This window comes from Eublepharis macularius, chromosome 1, assembly GCF_028583425.1.
Source record: "Eublepharis macularius isolate TG4126 chromosome 1, MPM_Emac_v1.0, whole genome shotgun sequence".
Lineage (NCBI taxonomy): Eukaryota > Metazoa > Chordata > Lepidosauria > Squamata > Eublepharidae > Eublepharis > Eublepharis macularius.
In genome coordinates, this window is record NC_072790.1 from 34447067 (window position 1) to 34472201 (window position 25135).

The following is a 25135-nucleotide window of genomic DNA, read 5'->3' on the forward strand; positions in this document are numbered from 1 at the left end:
CAAATAGGATGAATTTGAATACTGTTCATATAAGGTGGAACAATGACTCTCTAATAGCATTGAATCAGCATATGAATTCCAAACTCGCAATTCCTTTGCTGGGGTCTCTCTTTGACACTTTTCAGGTGAAGTACTGTAAATACTTTCAGGGCTATAATCAAATATCCATAGAGGCTGAATGTTGTTTCCAGTAAAGAGAGAGAGATTTGCATAGGGCGTGGATCGTCCAGGCATGATCTAGGCCCCACTGCTACCCTCCATGCAGCAATTATCATCTTTCATTGTAGTAATCTTAGCACTCTCTGTATGAAGTCATTTTTTCTTCTGAATCCCAGCATCAAACTGGGAACACAATTGAACACCTAGCTGAGCACTTACACACTATGATGTTCCCCACAAATCCATGCACTCAGATTTTTTTGTTACGCATGCTTCTGTCTGCGACATATTACTGCTTTGAGTTTTTAGCCAAAGAGAAACGGTATTTTAAAAAATCAAATAAATATTATTGGGGGAAGTCACCAAATATTTTTGGGATTCATTGGTGTAATGTGACCCTGAGATTTATTTTTAGGTGGGTAGCTATGTTGATCTGCAGCAGAAGACCAAGATTTGAGTCCAGTAGCACCTTAGAGATAAAAAGATTTCCAGGGTATAAGCTTTTGAGAGTCAAAGCTCCCTTCAACAGGTATCTGAAAAAGAGAACTTAGACTCTCAAAAGCTTATACCCTGGAAATCTTTTTGTCTTTAAGGTGCTACTGGGCTTGAAGCTTGCTCTTAAACTTGTTGATTTTGTTATACGTAGCTCTTTCTCCAAAGTGGGTTCCCATATAGCCTGTCGGCCAGGTATTACCCATAAACAGATGTTTTTGCTTAAGCTACAAAACACCATTGGAGACTAAGCTCAAACGAAAAGCCACATTTTCCAAAGAATAAAAAACTGAGACCCTGCTATAATTGGCTCTTTGCTCTTATCATTAGGGCCATACTAATCATCTTAAAACATGAATTATTACTTTTTATTGATAAGGTGAACCGTCTTCCTGATTTGGTTATTGCAAATCGCTATGATGACTGTCACCCAATTATATTCACTTAAAATATTTCGGTTTGTTTTGCAGATTAGACTGTTATTTATTTGAAAGCACTAAAAGACAGTTGCTTTTGTTACAAGTTCTGTGAAACATGAAAAATTACCCATTGGGAGAAAGACAATCCCCTGTTTAGGGCCTGCTTGGGTGGCTGAAGCTTAGTATATACAACTGCAATTGATGTTAAAAGTTGTCGTATTCCTGAACATGGAATACAAAGGAAAAGAAAGGCTTACCTTTAAAGATTTAACAGAAACAGAAGATAAGGAGCTAAAACTCAAACCAAATGAGGAATTGCCATTCAAATACGGCTGGCTACAATATCGACAGATTAAGGATTTATTTGACTCAGATCAAAGGAAGACAGGTTTTAGAATTAAAAATTCAGAGTTAGAAGAACTTTTGTTAGGGGATAACAATAAAGCAATCTCTAAAATGTATAAACTGTTATTAAAGTGGTTTACAGAAGACGAGGCAGTCAAGGTTCAAATGATAAAGTGGGCGATAAATTGTAATAATGAAATAACGATGGAGGCATGGGAGCAATTGTGGAAAAATACCTTAAAAATTTCAACATGTACCAGTATTAAAGAGAATGGCTATAAAATGTTATATAGATGGTATTTAACACTGAAAAAATTAGTCATAGCTAATAAACAGCTGTCTAACAAGTGTTGGAAGTGTAAGGAGCATGAAGGTTCCCTATTTCATATGTGGTGGACTTGCGGCAAGGCTAGAGAATTTTGGGATAGAATATGTGCCGAGATGTCTTTAATACTCCAGTATAATGTCGTTAAAAATCCAGAAATGTTGCTGTTATCTTTACATTTGGAAGACGTTAATAGAAATGATAGGATATTATTGTACTATATGATAACAGCGGCAAGAATATTATATGCACAATACTGGAAGAGAGAAGAAACACCTGAAATTGAAGAATGGATACCAAAACTGTTGTACATGGCTGAAATGGACAAATTAACGAGAAAACTGAGAGACCAAGATCCAAAGGGATTTTTTGAAGATTGGAAGAAAATGAGAAAGTACTTAGAAAGAAAATGGGATGTTAAAGGACAATTGTGGTCTTTTGAAGTATATTAAATAAGATAAGATGTACTTTAGATCTTTACCAGTAGTAACAGACTAATAATTATAGAGTAGAAATATGATCAGAAAACGGGGGGTTGGAGTGCTGTTGGAAATCAACATTGAAAAGGGGGAGGGGAGGGGGTGGGGAACATATACTTATGGGAACTGAAAAGAAATGTAGTTGCTTTTAATTTGATTGTATGTTAACCCATCCAATAAAATTTCATTAAAAAAAAAGTTGTCGTAACTTGTCAAAAAAAATTATCTGTAATGTGCTGTCTATGGATTCATACATAAAATTCCCTGCCATTAAAGCAACATGCATCTGGCATATGCATACGGAACACTGAAAATACAGAGATTCTTAGATTCCGAAGAATCCGTAAATGCTTACTATATCAAAGGTGTAAATTACAAAATAAACATGGCTGTGTTGAGGCTGAGTGTGTAGGTACTAAAAACATGTGAGTATTAAAATGTTGGGATGAGGTACCACAAAGTGTTGAGGTTCTATCGAGTATTTAACAATATCAGTTGCTTATAATAATAAATAAATAACAATTTATTCGATTTTCTTAAAATCACACCTTTCTATCTCTGATTGACGAATCTTGGGTAGCAGCAGGCATTGGGAAAGACACCTCCATGCTTAAGACCAGAGAGCTACCTCCAGTAGGCAAACCAGAGGTATAATTGAAATTCCAGGAGAACTCCAAGACCCACCCTGAGGTTGGTAACGAGGGTTGCCAGTTCCTGGTTAGGAAATTCCTGGAGATTCGGGGAGTGGAGCCTGGAAAGGGTGGGGTTTGGAGGGGGGAGGGATCTCAGCAAGGTATAATGCCATAGAGTCCACTCCCCAAAGCAGCCGTTTTCTCCAGGGGAACTGATCTCTGTGGCCTGGAGATCCATTGAAATTCCAGGAGATCTCCAGCTGCCACCTGGACGTTGGCAAGCCTATTGATAACCCTAGTACCAAGAGAACAACATGAACAACAGTACGTATCCAGCTTGTTAAGAGGTCACTGAATTTCTACCTCTGTATAAGCCATGTTTTCAGTCCTCCTGACCTGACTTCATTCAAGCATTGATGAGGCATGGCAACTTGACGCGTGCCTTTCTAGGGTTGCCTTGTGTGTGAAACTTCTTCCAGCACAGGCCTTGTTTTCCCAGGCTCTTTTCAGAGGTAGAACCTAGCCTTTGCACCAGACTCATTGGGCAATACTTAATGATGCTCTTGGGCTTAAAAAGAGCCATTCCGCAATCACAATGTAAAGTACAAGATGGTCTGTTTACAGCAAAGGGGAACAAAACCTACAATGGCTTCAAATAGCCCCATTAAGAAATCTGCTTTATATCTCTTTGAAGCCTGCAATGACTCAAGGCTTGCTTGAAGTGTCTGAAGATAAGGTGAGCATGCATTTTAAGGTCCTGGGGGAAACACCGCCTCAATTATGATGTTAGTAGACGGGCACGTAGATTCTAGCTCTCATCTCAGTTCCCCTTGAATGATGCTATCTGAACAACGTTGTTCTTCATATAAATCTTTCTTTCTTTCAACAACCAATTGCAAGCTATAAAGAAGTAGAGTCCAATAGCACCTTTAAGACTAACCAACTTTATTGCTTTTGAGAACCACAGCTCTCTTCGTCAGACGCATCTGACGAAGAGAGCTGTGGTTCTCGAAAGCTTATGCCACAATAAAGATGGTTAGTCTTAAAGGTGCTACTGGCCTCTTTACCATTTTGCAACTACAGATTAACACGGTTAACTCCTCTGATACTATAAAGAAGAAAGGGGGAAAAAACTTCAGGAGGGAATTGTTTTGATGGAGTAGTTCTTCTCTTTCATCCTGCCACAGCCAAAGTACGTCACATAAAAATGCAAGGCAGTGAGAACCAGTGGTGATATTGATTTATTTAAATATATGAATATTTATTACAAGATATATATATCCCACCCTTCTGCCCAATGAGGGCCTCCACCAAGGTGGCTAACAAGTAAAAACAGAGCAATATAAAAATACATCATAAAATTGGTTAAAACCAAAACTAAAGTATATAATATATAAACAGAAACATGGGAGAGAAACTCTTTTAATTGTGTAGCTCCTTTTTTTATTTCATCATGTCATCACTTAAGGAAAAGTAGCTTTGTATAAATTTATTGATATGCATTTTGTTAGTCTTTAAGGTGCTACTGGACTTCTGTTTTATTTTCCTTCAGTAGACCAACAGGGCAAGCCCTCTAGACTTTGGAAGAAAGCCAAAAGTGGAATCACTTCATTTTGAGTGCAATAGCAGCAGCATATAGGGGCTCTTATCCCTTCCCCCCCATCATATTTTCCACTGTCCCCCCAACTGCTCCCCCACCATACCAGATGCAAAAAGAGACAAATCAGTCCCAGGACAGGTGTGTATAATTTTTCAAGGAAACATAGCTGGCAAGGTTTGTTTTTTCTTACACAGAGAGTGCTACTTCTCTGCCAAAGCTTTTCATTAAAACAAAGATCAAGCCTTCCTTGTGGAGATTTATATGGGGGGGTGTGTATTTTGCCTCTTACACTTCCAGAGGACAAGTTGTGAGGGAGATTTCACTCATGTCTTTTTTTAAAAAAAAAATCACTTAGGCTGTCTTATCAGCAGACAAGCAGTCCCCTTTAACCTTCCATCTTTACAGAATGCAAACCTCTCCTCCCTTCCCCAATAGACAGAAAAAGGCGAGGCTGTTCCCCCCCCCCCCGCCCTCCTTGCTATGCAGGAGGCACTGTCAAGACATTTGTATGTATATGTTGGGGGGAGTGGGTGAAATCTGCCTATCTGCCATAGAAGGAGGGGTGTGAAGCGGAGATGAGAACAGCCTTCCCTAGAAAGACTGGGTCAAACTGACATTGGGGGGGAATCCTTCATTTCCAACTGGCTCAGGTGGGAGAGGCAAGAAGGAAGAGAACAGCTGGGTTCATGCTTCAGCTCTGAATCACTGGACTGTATAAAGCCAAGTGATTTGGCCCGTCTCCTGGACCGTAGCACCTCGGGGGGTAAGTACAAACTGATCCAAATGGGCTGAAGAGAGTGATGACAGAGGCGGTCTCGAGGAGGGTTGATATTGCATGTCTAACATTTTGGAGTGAATGGGTGGCAAAACAACGCAGAAGCCAGGTGCAGGTGGCTGGAGCCTTAACCTCTGACATGGTTGAGCTCCTCTAGTTACTTCTTCACTCTAGTAGAGGGAAGCTACCTAGGTCAAAAGCTGATCTGTCCTTAATTCCCACCTCGCTCCCACCCCATTCCTTGAGGAAGGAGTGTGTGCATTTATTTTATTTACTTCATTGATACCCGGCCTTTCTGCCCAATGGTGAATTACATTGCTCTCCTTTCCTCCGTTTTATCCTCACAACAGTCATGTGAGGTAGGTTAAGCTGAGTCTGCCTGGCCCAAGATCAAAATTCTGTGGTAGAGCGGGGATTCGAACCTGCGTCTCCCAGATGCTAGTCAGACACTCTAATCACTATGCCACAGAAATTTACAGAATTTGGCTATTTGGGAGAAGAGGAGATCTATTCTCGAAGGATTACAGTGAAACTCAGAACCAGGCTTAAAGAGCTCCATGGGGAAGCAAAGCACATGCCAGGACCCATTAGCACCAACAGTGCTTAGTCTTGTCGTAGAGTAACAGACAGTAGCTCAGTGCTAAACAGCACTCAGGGCACAAAAGCCCCTTGGAGCTCAGCAGGAGGAGGGCTGCAGCTGGTTGTGCAGTCTATCGCCTTCCCCCAGTCACCATTTTCTTGTACTCATAGCAATTCTTTGAGGTCATTGTTTCTGTCTGACATAGGAGATTGAAGGAGTGATTTGTCTGTTGGCAAGCAGGTGGTTGTGTTTGAGTTTGGGGTCTTTTTATAAAGCGTGGTTAAAGTGTCAGGGAAAACCAGGTTTGAATCCCCACTTCAGCTGCGGAAATGCACTGGGTTAACTTGGGCCAGAGATAGGGTTGCCAGCTCCAAATTGAGAAATTCCTGGAGATCTGGGGGGTGAAACCTGGAGAAACCTGGAGAAGTGGGGTTTGAGGAGGGAAAGGACCTTGGCACGGCATAATTCCATGGAGTCCACCCCCCAAAGTAGCCATTTTCTCCAGGTGAACTGATCTCTGTGGCCTGGAGACCAGTTGTAATTCCAGATCTCCAGCCACTACCTGGAGGCTGGCAACCCTAGCCAGAGATATTCTCATTCTGTCTCTCTCTCAGCCTAACATTCTTCATTGGGCTGTCGTGAGGATAAAGTGGAAACAGCTTTGGGTCCCCATCAGAGAGAAAAACTGGGTATAAACATTGTTTTAAAATAATGGTCTTTCAGCGAGAGCTTTTTGTTTCTTTCAATATTTTGAATGATTCTTTATTGAGTTAATGTGTTTGCCATTTCTTCATAAGAGCGGTCCAAAATTATAAAAGAGAAATTACTAAAATACACTAAAAGCATACATAACAATCTCTATATCCCAGCAGGTACAAATAACCAGCATTAAAATGCAGAGACCAGATTATTCAGGGATTTCAAAATACAAGAGAATGAAATCCAACCATCAGCAAGGGCCAACCAACAACACAAAAATGAAACCATGACACTGTTCATTATATTTATTAGTGAAAACCCCAGGGTAATAAAACATGATTCCACCTGGGGCTTAAATGATTAGGCGCCAAGCAAATTTCTGGGGTGTTTCACAGCCAGGGTGTCTCCACATCTGGGGTCTCCACTCCAGCCTTCTCCCTTCAGAAGGGGAAGGGGGGGTCACACAGAGACCATTCAGTCCTGACTTTGTCTGGTTATGCTTTGAACCATGGGGGTGAGATTTTTCTTTTGCTGTGAGAACGCGGGCAGCACAGCATTCAGTCTTGCTTTCCCTCTGTTCTCTGAAAACAGGCCTCTTGTTGAACTAGGAGCTACTTCAAAGGGCAGCCATGTTCTTCCTCCTGGCCTGCTTATTCCTGCTCGTAAAGGAAACGCCAGCCAGGCCCACAGAGAAGACGTATCTTGCAACTCAGGAAAACCTGAATACGCTTTTCCAGTTGGTCATGCAGCAGAAGCCTCAGGAGGAAAACGGCAGCCTCTCCAGCAACATATCCTGTGTGGAACTGAGTGATCAGAGGTCAACAACTGTCTTGCACCTGAGAAACAAAAACCTGACGTCTTTCTCTTCATGCTTTCCTGAGCTTCTGGAACACCTGGATCTAAGCGGCAACCTCTTGCCTGAATTCAACGGCCAGGATGCGGCCTACTTGCCTCAGCTGCAGAGCCTTTCCTTGAGACAGAATAAGATCGAACGAGTGACGTGGGGAGCTGGAAGCCTGGGCAGACTGCAGTTCCTGGATCTGAGCTTCAACTTGCTGTCATCCGTGCCAGCCTGCAATGCCTCCTCTTTGGGAGACCTCAAGGAGCTCTCTCTTGCCGGGAATCCAATTGCAGAAATCCAAGCCTTCGCGTTCTCCTGCTATCCTCAACTGCAGTTCCTGAATCTCTCTTCCACTCCGCTGGGACGAGGTGGCAACGGTGGGATTCAGGAATCTGCCTTTGCAGTGAGCCTGTTGCAAGGAGACACTGCAGAGATGGTGGGAAATTCTCTCCGTACACTCGACCTCAGTGCAACTTTCCTGGAGAGAAGTAAGTGTTGAAACTTGGGTTGGGAAGAGCCAAGGACAGTCAAATGAAGGGGGTGGGTCACTGGTAGGGTTGCCACCAGCTCCAAGTTGGGAAATTCCTGGAGATCTGGGGGGTGAAACCTGGAGAAAGTGGGGTTTGTGGAGGAAAAGGACCTTGGCATGGCATAATTCCATAGAGTCCACCCCCCAAAGTAGCCATTTTCTCCAGGTGAACTGATCTCTGTGGCCTGGAGACCAGTTGTAATTTTAGGAGATCTCCAGCCACTACTTGGAGGCTGGCAACCCTAATCACTGGGGATTTCTACCAGGACTTCAGAAGACAAACTTGAAGCTGGTGAGGCCTTGCCTGTGGGGCTTTTGTTCATACCATATCTTATGTGAGGCCAGATTAAACAAATGGCTTCCCTGTGGGACTCTGCACAAGCCACATCCCATGCAAAACTTAATGTGGATGTCTGAGATCTATAGCCCTTGCACTAGGATGTGGGCAGGGCTTTTTTTCTGGAAAAAGAGGTGGCGGAACTCAGTGGGCTGCCCTTGGAGAAAATGGTCACATGGCTGGTGGCCCCGCCCCCTGATCTCCAGACAGAGAGGAGTTGAGATTACCCTCCGCGCCACTTGGCGGCGCGTAGGGCAATCTAAACTCCCCTCTGTCTGGAGATCAGGGGGCGGGGCCACCAGCCATGTGACCATTTTCAAGAGGTTCCGGAACTCCGTTCCCCCTGAAAAAAAGCCCTGGATGCAGGTATCCAAACTTAATACCTTTGTATGGGTTGTAGCACAAATGTAAAGCCCCACAGAAATTGCTTTTGCTTTATACAGAGGCACATGGAGTAAGCAAAGCTGTGCTACATAAGATCCGTGATCTGACAATACAAAGAAGTTTCATATGTTCCTTTTTTAGTATTAGTATTGTTATTTTGCACACCCGCTGGCTTTGTCAGGCAATAGCCCAGTTGCTTGCCAAAAGGCTCTGAGATGCAGAGGTTGTACATATGACTCCTTAAGGTTAATCCCTTCTCAAGTCTCCTCTTTTGGGATATCACAACGTCTGTTCAACGTTCCTTCTTTCCCATAGTTCGTCAAGAGTGGCTCAGGTACCTGCCCAGACTGACATCCCTCCATCTGACAAAAATGAGCCGCCTCCGAAGCCTCGACGCGGCTGTCTTTGTGTACACACCAGAGCTGAAAGAACTGAACTGCCAAGATTCCTATGTCCTCAGCCAGGTGAAAACGGAGTCCTTCAGCCAGACCCCCAAAGTGGCTTTTCTCATGTTCCAAAAGTAAGTTTTCCTCTGCTTGCTTATTAGCGTGGTTGTATCTATATCAAAAGGTCTGCTGTCAGTGGTGCACCAATTCTCTTATGAGCATAAACAAAAGCAGGTTGTAAGGATTCAGGCGGAAAGGCCGCAGGGTTGCTGTGAGGATAAAATGGGGAAGCAGAGAATCGTGTATGTTGCTCTGAGCTTCCTGGAAGAAGATCTGATGTGGTATAGTGGTTAAAAGTGTCAAAAGAGCATCTGCAGGTGCAGTTTTAGCCAATGGTCAACCAAGGCAACTGACCTGGACTCCATACAAGGGCTCCTGATTTTCAAAGCCCCTTTTCCCATTCAGATGGGGGGAAAGAAGAAAAAGAGCAGGCTAGCACTGTTTGTGTCTGCCTGTCCAGGGCTTTGGCAACTGGATTCTGGTGGCTGCTTGCACCTGCCTCATCGGGGCTCAAGCAGTCAGCTTCCAGCAGTGGTAGCTCCGACCTGCCTTACACGAAGCAAAGGTCACCCCTGGGGGAAGGTGGTAGTGATTCTGGGGCCCAACCCTAGACTTTGGCCCAGGGCCCTAAAATGACTAAGACTGCCCCTGAGAATCTGGGGGACACAGATTTGAATCCCCCCTCGGTCATGTAAACTTGCTGGGTGACCTTGGGCCAGTCAGACACTCGGCCTAACCTACCTTACAGGGTTGTTGTGAGGATAATATGGCGACGTTATATAAGCCACCTTGGGTCTTCATTGGTGAGAAAGGTGGGGTATAAATGAAGTAAATATAAAAGTAAAATTTTTAAACGTACTACATAGAAATAAGGCAGCAGAACCACGGCTCACAACTTCAGAGACATCCTGTTTCTTGAAGGTGCTGCACCTTCAACCAACTCTGCTAGGTACATCGTTGTTGTTTTTTGAGGAAAAAAGCCTCAGAAGAACATGCCAACTCTCAGAAACCTTTATTATCTTTAGTTCCCATTGAAATATCAATGTCGTCTTAGCCATTAGCCTAATAAAGGATGATTCATCTATGAGCAGAACCACAAGTGACAAAAGGCACAGGTTGGACACTAGTCAGCTTCCCTCAAGTTTTGATGGGAAATGTAGGCATCCTGGTCTCGCAGCTTCGCTCTCTGACTGCTGTCCAATGGACTTTTCAACTGTCACTTGTCCAACATTCCACCAAGCTGCCTACATTTCCCATCAAAACTTGAGGGAAGCAGACAAGTGTCCGATCTGTGCCTTTTGTCACTTGTGGTTCTGCTCTATGTACCATAACTATCAGTTATGAGAGCATTCATCTCAAACTGCACCTTAACGACTTTCCAGCATACGCATCCATGAATCAGAGCTCACTTCCTCAGGTGCATTGCCATGTACATCCATAGGAGGTATATTTATAAAGGTTACAAGCCACAGAATGGTTGGAGATACTATAAAGGAAAGGTAGTTTAACATCTATCTACTCCCTTTCTGTTGCTTGAGGTTGTAAGTATGCCTGGAGAAATATGTTCTGTGTCTTTAACACGGTCTTGATGGGTGCAAATGGGCAGCTGAAGCTTTTCATGGCATGGAAGTAAATAACATTAACTGGTAATTAACATCACGGCGAGTTTTCATTAAAGGGACAGGACATTTTTTTCTTTAGGCAGTGGGGCAACCCTAACTGGAAACATGAATATATTTCCCATGGAAGTGAGATCTGATCCCTGAAAATTCCTGCTAGAGTAAGTTGTATTAAAGGAAATGCTGGATTCCTGTTTAATTTTGCTGCAAGAGATAAACTCCTTAGATCCAAAGGAGTTAGCCGTGTTAGTCTGTAGTAGCAAAATAGAAGAGTCCCGTATCACCTTTAAGACTAAGCAACTTAACTGTAGCATAAGCTTTCAAGAACCACAGGTCTCTTCGTCAGATGCATTGCTACCCTTAAGGAATTATTTTCTATTAAATAATGAATGGACTCCCTTTATGGTTCAGGACTAAACTGTATGTTGTCTGGCAGATATGACTGGCATACTTTTGACATATTTATTAATATCAAATAGCTTCAGTGGAGGAGTGTGATTTGGACCAAAAGTGGCTTTTTAAAAAAAGGCTTTTCCTCACACACTTTTCCCAGAAGAAATTCCCACCTCTGCGCTGCCATTAGGTCCAAAAGAGAAATTTTAAAAAGACAGGCACTCATATTGGATCTGTCTTTTTCCACACCAGGACTAATAGCTGCTCAGAGGAGCTGTTCTAATGGGTAAACAGTATTGGGACAAACAGGTACATACCCTCTTCTTGCTGTGCCCGTGACCCCAATAAAACTGGGAACTCGTTTTTAATATTAATAAATATGTCAGGCAATCCAGCCACAGATCTGCCATGTCATATTCAGCCTTCAATGTCAGCAGAAGAGAAGGCTGGGGTACAAAACAGACATGGCACTCATATGTACGTGCTCTGAAGCATTTTTTTCTGTATGAAAAGCAGGCTGGCAAGGCCCAATTTGGAGCAGATTTGTAGGGTGAGGGGGCTTTATATCACAAATTTCCTGTTTTAAAATGATCCTGTCAGGCTGTTTAAATACCTCCCCTCCTCATGGTGTGGCCCTTATTCAAAATGTGGCCGGTTTTTAATAGTGGGGGGCCCACATTTGGGAGCTTATTCACAGAACTCTCACCAGCATGCCGTTATGGCCCCAAGGATTTGGTGTAGTGATTAAGAGCGACGGGACTCTAATCTGGAGAATTGGGTTTGATTCCTCTCTCCTCTGCTTGAAGCCAGCTGGGTGACCTTGGGTCAGTCACAGCTCTCTCAGAGCTCTCTCAGCCCCACCCACCTCACAGGGTAATTGTTGTGGGGATAATAACATACTTTGTAAACCGCTCAGAGTGGGTGTAAAGTTGTCCTGAAGGGTGGTATATAAATCAAAGCATTTCTATCCTGCCTTTCCCCATGCTACAAAAAGGTTTACAACACATAACTAAAACATCAAATAACATTAAAACTTTAAATTCCTACTGAACATAATAGAACCTTAAAACCCTAACAGAATGCAATGAAATTAAGAATGTCTGTTATTTCCTGGTAAGCTGGGACTATTATGTAATACATGAAAGCAAAGTGTGTTTTGTCAAATTGATTTAATACTTGCACACTGTCCAATTAGATCTTCTCTATTGTCCATCTAATCTATAATGGTAGCCTCTCATACAGCATTCATACACAGCTCCTGCAAGGAGAAGGACAGTGGCTCAATGGCAGAGCATCTGCTTGGCATGCAAAAAGTGCCAGGTTCAATCCCCCAGCACCACTGAGTTGAAAGGATCAGGTAGTACAAAAGACCTTTTCCCTGAGATCCCTGGAGAGCTGCTAATGGTAAGACCAAGGGTCTGATTCAGATTGGGGCAGCTTCTCATTTAATTTGCCTATGGAGCTGGCAGAAACCTATATGTTATTGCATGAACCCCACCCCAAATCTCTGCTGACTGAAAGATTCCATCAGCAGATTGAAAGATGTCCATCTCTGCCTCCCCCTCCCACCGGAGCCTGAAAGGCACCTCCCGCTCTGTGACCGGGGGCGGGGGGGGGCACAGGGGGAGAATTGGTGAAAATAGCCCTTCCCTCCTTCCCTAAACGTGTGGAAATGGTCTGCAAGATCCAGCCCTATGTAATGGGCAGAATAATCTGTTAAAGCTAGAAACCATACACTAGTTAACTTCACATCTCCCTTCTTTCTCTTATTCTAGCTGTAACCTGAGCTCCTTAAATCCGTGGAATCTTAGCTCATCGGACAATCTGGTCATCAGCCTCTATGGAAACCCTCTGGTGTGCCATTGTGAAATGTCCTGGCTGCTCTCTGAGCCCAAAAGAATAGTTCTGCAGAGGTAAGGAGAGTTACCAAGACGGTACCTATTTCCTTGTCGCCAGTCCCTGGTTCCTTGTTCAGTGCTGGTTTGCAATATGGTTAGGTGGTGTTTTTGATGGCCTGTATCCTACCACGGAGCAAAGTCTGAGGCAAAGTCTGTTGGAAGAGAGCCACTTGAATGAATGAATGAATTTATTTGTGGTCAGAGACCATAACAATGACAATACATCCTTATCAGTCAATAATTAAATCCAGCGTAAAAAGAGAGCCACTTAATTTGGAGGAAGGCACCTTAGAATGAAGGAAGGCTCCAAACTTTCCTCAGCAGCGGTAGGATACAGGTAGATGTGACAATGTGTTCTTGCAAAAGAGAGAAGGAAAAAGAATCCCCAGATTCGGGCGATGTCTAAGTCCATGATTCAGTTTTTGAGGGCTAACTTATGGCGACCCTATGAATTCATGACCTCCAAAACATCCTGTCCTTAACAGCCTTGCTCAGTTCTTGCAAACTGGAGGCCGTGGCTTCCTTTATTGAGTCAATGCATCTCATGTTAGGTCTTCCTCTTTTCCTACTGCATTCAACTTTTCCTAGCATTATCACTTTTTCCACTTACCACAGGGTGAGTGCGGCATGTCCATCAGCCGTGGTTGGGCATCTACTATGACGTTCATGAAAATGATATGCCGCTTAAGTTGCTGCAAATTAACTGAAATACTGATGAAGGAAGAACTCTCAGGGCTCTTTCTCCTTAAACCAAGTCATCCTGTATCTGTATCGCTTCCCACTGCAGATGGGGGCTCACCTGACAGTGTTTCTCCACGCAGAAAACTGACAGGTCAGAAAGAAATAGAGGCTGGGCAGGAACTCTTTCCCCTGCCATCTCAGCTGAATTCAGACACATTAAGCCAGCAATAAGCAGATATTGTCCATAAATAGGCCTTGTTGGCATACTTGCTCCTCTCTTCCCGAGTAGAGAATCCCACTTATAAACTCACTCCAGTTATCCATGTTGTAGAAGTGTAGGTGTGCGAATTCACTGGAGTTATTCTTCACTCATACACCAAATTCAAAGCCTGGAATGCCGGTTGGATTGGGGGAGTAATCCATGTGCCTAAGTTCATACCTCGCAGGTAATCAGAGTTTTTGTTTTAAACCAGGGCTCCTTCATATGAGAATAGGGTAGGAAGCAGGAATATGGAATGAGCCGGGCATCTCCAGCAGCCAGCCTAGTTTGTGCACAACTTTCGCTTAATATTCGTGTCATATGATGTCAGAATACAGCCCTAGTTTTCAGTGTATAGGGATTTGGGGGTGGGGTGGGGCACAGTGCATATTTCATTCCGTGAGCCTCCGTTTGCACTCTGAAGTGGGACTCGCCCCACCACCTTTTGAATGTGGCCGTTCTCTGGTGGATCCAAGCCAAAGAGATGCCCAGCGGGCTCAGCATTCCAAAAGTAGGTGTGCTACATTGCTATGCAGATCCACCAATGAAAACAGGCCCCAATCAAAAGCCTGAATGATTCCGTCAGAATGCGTCAGCCAGATGGTATCATTGAAGTGAAAAGTAAGTTGTAGGGTATGCATAAACCTCTAAGGAGGGACAACTGCTTGATGCAATCAACGAACCACTCCCAGGTTTTATGGTGACCAAGACTGGTCCTGCCAAATCTGCATGTGAGTTGTGCCTTTTCACTTTGGTGCTTCCTGTTTCTTTCTGAGATTGTTTCTGAGATCTTCAAATATCAAAAGAGTCAGCTATGCAAAATGCACAACTCTTGGAACTTGAGCTAAAGCCAAGCCCCTGCATGTCTGGAAAGGAAGACATTGTTGGGCAGAGGGGCAAACATCAAGTGTCTCTTTGAAACTTTTTTTTTTTGTGCTAAAGTATGATACTCTTTTACTGAATTCTAGGAGGTAGAAGTTCTCCCCCGCTTAGTTCAGAGTGTCCCCATTTGGGATTCTCTTGTGTAGATAATGAAAATGTGCAAATAGCAGAATGGCATTTCTGGCACACAATAGTATACCTCCTGTAGATACTGTTGGACTTCTCAGGGGTATTAGATCCTTCATAAGCCCTGGTATCTTTCTGGTTTGACTTGCTCAGATAGGGTTCAAAGGTACCGAGCTTTGGTTATTCTGATCCCATCTGCCAAACTGATACCGGTAGGTGGGGTTGGGGGAACAGCTGTTCAATCATGTGGCTTCTGTCCTATGGAGTGCCCTGACATGGATGGCCCAAGCTAGCCTGATCTCGTCAGATCTTGAAAGCTGAGCAGTGTCAGCCCTGATAAGTATTTCAATGAGACACCAACAAGAAACACCAGGAAGGCAATGGCAAACCATTTGTCTCCTGCCTTGAAAATCCTATGGGGTCACTGTAGGTCGGCTGTGACTTGGCAGCACTTTGAACCACCACTCCACCTCTGCTATGGAGTATCATAAGAACGTAAGGGGAGTCTGCTGGACTGAACCAATGGGCCATCTGGCCCAGCATCCTGTTTCACACAGTGGCGCATCCGTTGCATTGGGGGACAAAACAAACAGGCCACAGAGTCCAAGGCTCTCCCCTGCTCCTGCCTCCTAGCCCTGATATGCAGAGGTTTGTCACTGCTGTTGTTGGAGGTTTCCTTCCATCATCACAGCAAGTATCATGTCTCCCATGCAATTCAACATCTATATAAAGCCACCAGAGGTGGTTGTCTGGTGACTGGGAGAGCAGAGCTGATGATACCCAACTTTGTTTTTCCTTTTTTGACTTGATAGATGAACAGCTGGATTTGAGTCCAGTGGCACCTTAGAGACCAACAAGATCTTCAAGATGTGAGCTCTCTGAAGCTTACACCAACAAGATCTTCAGGATGTGTGCTCTCTGAAGCTTACACCAACAAGATCTTCTGGATGTGAGCTCTCTGAAGCTTACACCAACAAGATCTTCTGGATGTTAGCTCTCTGAAGCTTACACCAAGATCCTCAGGATGTGAGCTTTCTAAAGCTTAGACCAACAAGATCTTAAGGAAGGAAGGTGGCATGGTATAGTCCTATCTTGGAAGCTTAGCAGAGTCAGTACTTGCATCAGGGACCACTAAGGAAGACTTTGCAGGGGGAGGCACTGGCAAACCACCTCTTGCTTCTCACTTGCTTTGAAAGACCCTTGCTTGGATCACCGTAAGTCAGTTGTGACTTGATGGCATATGTGCATGTATGTGGGACTGCCTTAAGGACCATTCTGAAGCTTCAACCAGTATAAAATGTGGCAGCCCCACAGGGTGCATTGCAGTAGTCTAGCTGGGATGTATAGCCAAGAAAAGCCATAGATGCACCATCTGAGTTATGTGATGTCCATCTGATTTCTATCTCCAAGGTTCCTTTTTCTAACTCAACCCCTGCTGTTATACCTTAGGCCATCGGAAACTATTTGCTACATGCCTCCAGAAGACAACGTAGCATCTGGATCCATGTCCCTGTCAAAGCTCTACGATGAGTGCCAATCCAGAAAAACCCCAGATTCAACTCAGCAACTCACACAAAGCAAACTTTACAGCACACCTTCTAGTTTCACCACAAAAATACTGCCAGACGCTGTTACATTTCCCCAAGAATGGGACAGCAGTTCTGTTGCCCCCCAGAGCATTACGTTGACTTGGGGCGACGTAGCAAAGCAGGATTCAACCCAGGCAGACATGCTGGCCTACAAAGAAGGAACAGCGTCTAAAATTACGGATAGTCCACCTACAATGGCAGCTCTGACCTCTGCTTCAGTAATTCAGGAAAAGACTTCTACTGGGCAGACTGTCGGGGACACAACAGAAATGTCTCCAAGGAGTCATGAGTCCACAACAGCAGATTCTCTTGTCCGCCCAGAAGGAACATTGTACTACTCTTCTCTGAGCAGTCCTACAACTGCACCAATCAGAACAGATTCTTCACCCGTCCCCAGTGGTTTGTTTGTCCCGCAAAACACAGTAAGTTCAGCTCCAACCAAACCACTGTTGCCAAGCCCCACCAAGACACCCGCTCTTCCAACCCCTGCATCCACCAACATTCCGATATATTACGTAGATCATTATGATTATGAAGACCATCAAGAGGAATCCGAGGTCCAGACGATTGGCCCGTGTGCCTATGATCCTTGCAGACACCTCCAGAAGCCATGCTCAGAACTCCAAGAGTTGTCTCCTTGCTTGTGCCCAGGGATATCTGATGATTTCACCATCCCAGAACCACCGAGTCTCCGTGAAGTGTCTGAAATAAGGGACACATCGGCAGAAATCCACTGGTGTGCCCCAAGTTCGTATGTGAGATTCTACCAGCTTGCCTACCGCCTTAAAGGGAGCTTGAATAATGACACCGTTTCTGGAGAGATTTATCCCACAGCCAGGGAGTACACCTTGTACAACCTCCGACCTAGTTCAAACTACCAGGTATGCATAATTGCTTCCAACAAAGCAGGGTCAAGCCAGACCACAGGGTGGAATGGGCACGATGGACCATGCGGTGCCTTTACTACCAAGTCCAACTACAAATCCAGCTTTGCCGTCTTGAGTGCGGTAAGCGGACTCCTGCTAATTGCTACTATCCTCATGTCGGGATGCCTCTGCAAGAAACACAAAGCACCTTATGCTGAGCAGTATAACACACATCTAGTTTCTTATAAAAACCCCGCATTTGATAATTCCTCAAAATAGGAAAGATTAACAGAATCGGGTTATCATGGTTGCTAAAAGTTGTTTTTTAATGGACTTCTGCTGTTTTTCAAATGAAAAAAAAATGGGGGGAAGGGGTTGGATTAAAAAGCGCTCTTCCCCTATCTGTAGAAGATTCCTGTGCATGAAAGGGCACTTTTGGATCCAACCCTGGGTTTGGCTTCAACTTATTGGGTTCAAATTTTTCTTTACCTCTCCATATTTTTTTAGTGTTTTATAAGTGTGATAAATACATGAGGGATGTAGGATATGGGATTTTTTTCTTTTTAAACTTAAAAAGCAATGCTTTTTAACCCTCCCCAAATAAATTTTACTTCTAGTTTTTAAACCTTAACATAGTAAGGAATGTGAAACTATGCAGTAGATCAGCTTCTTCTAGGTGAATGTTGCGGCTAGTAGTATCTTCCTTTCCATCAGCCTCATGCTGAGGTGTCACTCCAGAACATGATCGAAAAGGTAGTGGTCTCTTAACATTTCCAGATCTGGGACTCACTGAGCTACGAGCATGTGACATTGGAATCACGTGACAGGAAGAGATGCCAAAGTCATCATCTCATTGGGTCAAGGATAGGACTGTGGGAAGTAGATCAAGGGAGCCAGAGTCAGGAATCGCAAGCTGAGAGCCAGAAAGTATGCTGTAGTGAGGAACTAGTCAAAAGCCAGAGCCATAGAGGAATCCTCTCTAGTGCTGAGTAACTTCCTTTCACCATCCTGCTCCTCTAAACATGTGTCCAAAGAGAAGCAGTAGCTGTCACTCTCTATGCACATGTACTAGAAGGCAGCAAAAGAAATGGTGGTTTTAGAGGGGCTTTTGACCCAGCAGGTGGTGTTCCACAACCCTAATGAAGGTCCCTGACCCACAGGTTGAAGTAGACAACTCGTAAATACAAAGAGGAACCTACTAGTAAAGGTAACAAAGCAAGGTGCAAACACACCAGTAGGAAGAATCAGTCATAGAATGTATCAAAATTAATATAATGGAGTATCAACTCTCAAGGAACAGTCAAACAATAACGAGAATCAAGTATAAATACAGAAACAGGTGCACTCAAATCATGTGCCCCCATCTATTATAAACATAATCCGAGAAATTCAACAGGAAGACATCCACAAGGTAAGTCCAGAAAGTCCATATAACTGGAAAATATTAGTCAAATCCAACGAAGTAGTATTTTTTTCTTCTTCCAGTTGGAGCTGGAATCATAGGCTGCCGCGAGGAAGCCGAAAGCACCCAGCGCCATACCTGATTCTCGTTATTGATTGTTTGACTGTTCCTTGAGAGTTGATACTCCATTATATTGAAGTAGACAACTGGCATGTCGGTACACTTGGCCAGCTGTTGCTTGCTAGAAGAACACCCAAGCGTAGATCTGGCCAGTGCTGTCCCTCTTCTGGGCTGTCCTTCAGTTTCCTTCCTTGGGCTCTGTGCACCAAGCCTGCATGTGTGGTGGTCCTATAGAGAAGCAGCCAGGTTGGATCTACTCGTATGAAGATCACGTGGGACTCCTTCATCAGGTGGGGCTTCTAATGGGATGAGATGGTCGGCAATTTTGAATCATTTGGTCTCTAATGAAGAAATGGACTCGGAAGCGCAAGATTTAAGGACCTAATAATCACTCTAATAATTATTCCTGTTTGTCATAGGAAAAGGAGGGCTGTCCGTTTTCCTATCAGATTATGACAGGTGTTCTAATAGGATTTTATTTGCTAGGGCCTGGGAAAAAGGAGGTAACTTGAGCTCGGAATGATTTTTACAGTTTTGTTCTTTGAACACCTGATCACACACACATTATGAACTGATTTTGAAAGGCCCTTCAGTTTCAATAAAGGCTTGCTATGTGGCAGTGGGTAGATGGGGCACCTTGAGGAAACACAACCCCAGCTGCACAAGTGATGCCCATTTTCAAATCAACTTTCCACTTAGGCAGTAGGATATTTCCGAGGCCAGGATATTTGTTGCAATTTGATTGCAACAGCTGTAATCTTTACCCATTCCTAAATCTGCATTGCTATTACGGTCGCTTAGAAATGAATAAAGGAATGGTTAGATAAACTGAAAGATACTTCATATGATAAAATTAATTGCCCTTTTAAAATTAAACTATTTAAGCAGCATGGATGCTCGGAAACAAATGATTCGGACAATGGGAAACCAACAGGTCACATAGAAATGTGATATAAATTTGTAAAGTATTTGAGGGATAAAACACATCAAACGGGATAATTTATGTATAATATTGTGGAGTTAGAATTTTTCTTTTCTTTCTTTCCTTTTCCTTATTAAATTAAAATTTCAGTAGAAGACATGAAATGTTTTGGCAGCACAATTATGATCATGAAATATTAGCCACATTTTACTCTTTATTTGTCTCGTTTTTATTTATAAACATTTAAGATAACATTTCCCCCTATTATAATAGATACTTACTATAGTTTGGTCGTTTTAATATTATAAAATGTCATAGTTGTAAACTCCTATATTTGCACAGATTTCTTTCTCTCTTTTTTTGTATGTTTATGAAATAAAAATAAAAGCCTGATTTTTTTTGGTCATATTACATTTATTTTTTATCACGTAATAGTTATATTATAAAACATTGAATGAACCACACCCTGAACCCACTAAATATAAATACAACTGTTTGAGGAAAAATGGGGTTTTAAATATTGGGTCAGGGAATGGTAAACTAAAAATACTTCATAATAAATCAAGGTGAGTAGCTGTGTTTGTCTGAAGCAGTAGAAAAGAGCAAAAGTCCAGTAGCACCTGTAAGACTAACAAAATTTGTAGTAGGGTATGAGCTTTCCTGAGCCACAGCTCACTTCTGCTGTATCTGAAGAAGCTGCGACTCACAAAAGCTCATACCCTACCACAAATTTTGTTGTCTTATAGGTGCTACTGGACTCTTGCTCTTTTCATAAAAAATAACACTATCCATTCTCCTTAGTTTTGCTAAATTTGCATGGACATTGCAAAAAGAAAACAAACAAAATACATTAAAATGTTAATAAGTACATGAATGCAAACTGATCAGACCACTTGAGCCATCCAAACATCTTTTACTAAATAAATTTATTTTCCCTTCCAAGCCTTTCTGGCCTGGTGCCCTTGTCATCAGTTCTGTTTGCATGCAATGACATCCCAGCTGGCCTTGATCATTAGTCTTTAGCTTTTCTGGACCCTGGCCTACCTTTTATGCCCGGGCAACAGCACTGGACCCACTAAACTGCAATCCAGCAACAGGAAGTTGTGTGGGCTGAGTCACATGACTGAGAAAAAAAACAGTTATGAACTGATAGAAGTTCAAGTCCATGCAGCCAATGGCAGACTGAGGGCCAAGCTACAAGTGATGAATGACACTTGAACAGCAAGTGGATCCAGTGGAGGGCAAGTGAACAGGGAGGAATACACTTGCTGTTCAAGTGTCATTCGTCACTTTAGTTTGGCCCTGAGAAGGGACAAATTGGTGGGGGGGGGGGAGTTGAAAATACAGGGAATGGATAGGTTGGGGTGGGGGAAGAGATTACAAGGAGCATGTGTGTTGGAACCTGCCTGTGCTAAAAATAATCCTCTCCATTTAGTGACCTTATCCCTACAGATCTGCACTTTGTAGCCCCCAAATATTTATCTCCCACATGCTGCTTTCAGGAGGCACGTGGAAAGAGACCAGGTGTGGCGCCCACGCTCTCTACATATGTCCACTAGCAGCAGAGCCTTCCCACCCTCCTCCCCCCAAAAATTTAATGGCAGCTCTATAGAACTCTAGAACCCACCTGAGTCCTGACTTATAGGCTGAAATCCCTTTCCTTGTTGCTTATTTCATAATAGGGAATAACTCATGAGCATATTTTGGCATCGAGGCTGGAAACGTTAAGGCAAGTTGAAAGCTTGGGTAAGTCTAGATGATATTAAAGCAAAGTGACGACCATGACATTTTAAGAAGCATCTAGTGGAAGAAACCTTAGTACCCAAATCCATAAAATTTGATTAACTAGGAAGCTGTGTTGAAATATGAGCAGTCGTTTTGTTATACATCTTACACTATGTAACAATATGGATTTGCGTGCCCGAGTTAAACCAAGATTACTATCCTGTAGCCAATACTCGCAAAGTTCTGCCAGGGGGAGAGGGTGGCAGGATTGAGCTTTGCAATTGTCAACTATTTCTTTACATTTATTGTTGAATTCTTAAGCTGCTTCTGAAGTGCTTAATAATTCTGTTTTCTCTAGTGCTATTTAGAAGCACCTGCTTACTTCAGTAGGTATTTCAATTGTTCATGTGTGATAGTGTTCAGCACAGATTCTGCCTAGTTGGGGTTGGTACATTTTAGGAACAGCTAGAGATACTCTTTGAGAATAGCTCCAAACTATAATGCGAGAGTGCTAGTAGTATTTTATTTAACTTCCTCTGGATGTAGAGGTTCCCTTAAGTTATCAAGACTAGCAGCCAGGTATCCTCCATGGATTGGTCTAATCTGGTACTTTTAAACACTGCTATTTTAATCATTTGATAATTGCTATTTTTATATTTTAAGCTATTGTTAGTCACCATGGATATTGTGGGGGAAAGGCAGAGTATAAACACCCACCCAGACTATGCCTTTTGTTTTCACCGCTCTTTGGAAGCAGCATAAAGCTATCGAGCTAAAATGTCTTACTCTTTAACTTTTAATTTGCTAGTCTTCCAGCAATTGTGCTGTAGTTGTTGGTAAAATCCGGAGCCTCTTTTGGGCTGCATTTTATTTTGCCTGAATTAATAATGTTGATCAGACACACAACCTCATCTCAGAGCTGTTTACTTCCCTTTTACATAGAGTGATTTTTTTAATTTACCAAAGTACTGGATGATATCCGATAATTCAAAATCAGGGATAGAAACCCACACAAACTGATTGGAATAAAATTGAAGTTGAAACAGGTGCACACAGGAGCATTATTTTTATTTATCCTTAGCTTTTATCCCCAACAGAGATCCATAGCAGCATATAACATTGTTCTCCCCTCTATGCTTACAAACTCCATCCTTTGAGGTAGTTAGATTGAGAGTATATGATTGACCCAAAATCACCCAGCAAGTTTTCACAGCAGAGTGAATTTAAACCTGGGTCTCTCAGACCCTAGTCTGACACTGTAACCATGCTGGCTTTTGTTCACTATACACTACAGCGTTACAGTACACTGTTGCTAAGATTACGTTGATGTGATAGGAATGGGCATGAATGAACACACACACACACACCCAAGTCAGGAATCAGATTTAGTTTTAATCACTGCTTTTTAAAAATTAAATTCTAGATTTAAAATTCCTTTTAGTAGCTTTTAGAGATCGACAAACTTCAAAGAGCCTTGTCCGTTCAAGTGGTCGGAAGCAAACTAGCAGCACAATTAGACACAGGAGTCCAAAGGTTAGAAAAGCTTTATTTTTGAAAGTGCAGACGTGTTGACAACTGGCAATCCTGCACACCCAAGTTGTCACCATTTAGTTCTCCTAAATTTTCAGTGTGAACCATGTATTCTATGGAAGAACATACCTGAGCGGCTCCTATAGAATGTCATGCTGTGTTTCATCTTGATAAACTGGAAAAATCCTATCTTCAAAATCTAACGAATACAGTTTATACCACAAGAGAGAATTAAACTGCAGCATCCAGAGGTTGCATATGAATGTTTTTTCTGGTGTACATTCTTTATACAAGTTTATATATAAACCATACTATAAAATAATTTATATACATAGAGGAGAACCCCAATCACCTCCACTTCGCTCAGCCTTCATTTCCCTAGAAAGCTCGTATCTGGTGAGTTTGCAAGCCTTGCCAACACATACAAATACATTTTCAGTTTATTCAATCCCATTATAGTGCAATACTTTGCTTACTCCATGCAAAACATGCCACGTACATTCTGAAATCTAGGGTCCTTCATTTTTGCGTCTATATTTTATGAAGTTTTAAACATTAAATTAAAAAATGGAGCCAGACAACTGTTCCCCCTTTACTGGCACACTGGGTGAGTTCAGCCCAACAGGTATCATTGCAGAGCTCTTGCCTGTTTGGTTTGCCTGCACGAGGAGCTACAGATCACCCCGAGACCATTTATGCTCTTGTTGGCGCAAGAGAATCTTCAATAAAAACACAATCCGGAGCCCGAACCATTAGCTACTGAATCTGACCAGTCCCTTTTATGCCTTTCCTGCCAGACTTCTCAATGTGCTACGTCAACTACACGGCGGAGGAGGAAGGCTTTCCTTGCTTTTGATATTCTTTCTGCATTTCTTAGCTGAGGAACTGGGCTGCGCCTCAGTGGTAGAGTACCTGCTTTGTATGCAGAAGGCCCCAAGTTCAATTAAAAGGACTAGGTAGTAGGTAATGTAAAATATCTTCATTTGAGATTCTGGAGAGCTGCTGGCAGTCAAAGCAGACAGTACTGACCTTAACAGACCAAGCATCTTACTTGGTATAAAAGCAGCTTCTATATTTGTACCAGAGGAATAAAAGGATCAGTGTCTCTGGCTATATAGTATCTTCAAGAAATTCACTACGCCAGCCATCAGTTTTAGTAGATTAAACTTGACGGCTTCCTATTGACATTGTTTTGCATGACAGTCGGTAATAAACTGTTTTCAAAATGGATTTTAACCACAAATCTCAGCATAAGCCGATGACAAATGCTAGTTCCGATGGCAACAGGATTTTAAGCAAAAATGTCAAGCGACATGTCCATAGGCAACATGCTCCACATTTATTCAGAACATAATAACAGTATTTATGCAGCGTTTCAGACACATTATTTCATTGAAATCCTTACAACAAGCCTGTAGGGTATGACAGTAGGCAGGAAAGGCTGAGGCTAAGATAGTGACAGGCTTGTCTAAATGATTCCATATCAGATGTGAAATATTAAAGCATCTTGATGCATGCCTTCATTTCACCTTACATTAGGATCCCAATCTCACTGTATTTCTAATTTTTTAAAAAATCCATAAACAGCTTTCTCCTTCTAAAACCATCTGTTTTGATCCTCGGCCTTTTCAGCAGCCTATTAGTGCAAGAATGCTTTAATGCTAGTGGAACATTGTGTCGTAGGCTGTTGTGGTATCGTTACAGCTGCACTCTCAAGCATTTTTATGCCACTGGGCGTGCAGTGTCATGGTTTCATTTTTAACTGTAAAAAAGGGCTCCACAACATCATACAGCCCATCAATCACATTACCAGGAAGGCAAACAACAGTCTCCACAGCGGAATGCAGCGCTCTCCAGGGAAATTTCAGTTCACATAAACGGAAGATGCCTTACTCAGTATAAGGGCTGTGCTTGTGCCAAATATCTGTTGGGCTGTGCTTGTGCCAAATTTTCCACGATGAATCAGATGTACCAAATGGTGTAGTGCGACTACCTCAAATCCTCCAGAACTAAGTACAAACTTCTGAAAATGCATCAGCAAAACACATGATAGCAGGCACTAGTATCTGCATGTGCTTAAG

At 42.8% G+C, this 25135-nt stretch overlaps 1 protein-coding gene across 1 annotated transcript; it reads left to right on the top strand.

Moving 5' to 3' along the window:
* Positions 1-563: 563 nt before the first annotated feature.
* On the top strand, positions 564-17634 carry LRRN4 (leucine rich repeat neuronal 4). The gene is made up of 5 exons (XM_054998892.1): positions 564-578; positions 7114-7834; positions 8912-9116; positions 12830-12967; positions 16350-17634. The coding sequence occupies exons 2-5, from the start codon at positions 7135-7137 to the stop codon at positions 17632-17634; spliced, it is 2328 nt and encodes a 775-aa protein (XP_054854867.1). The 5' UTR covers positions 564-578; positions 7114-7134.
* Positions 17635-25135: the final 7501 nt, after the last annotated feature.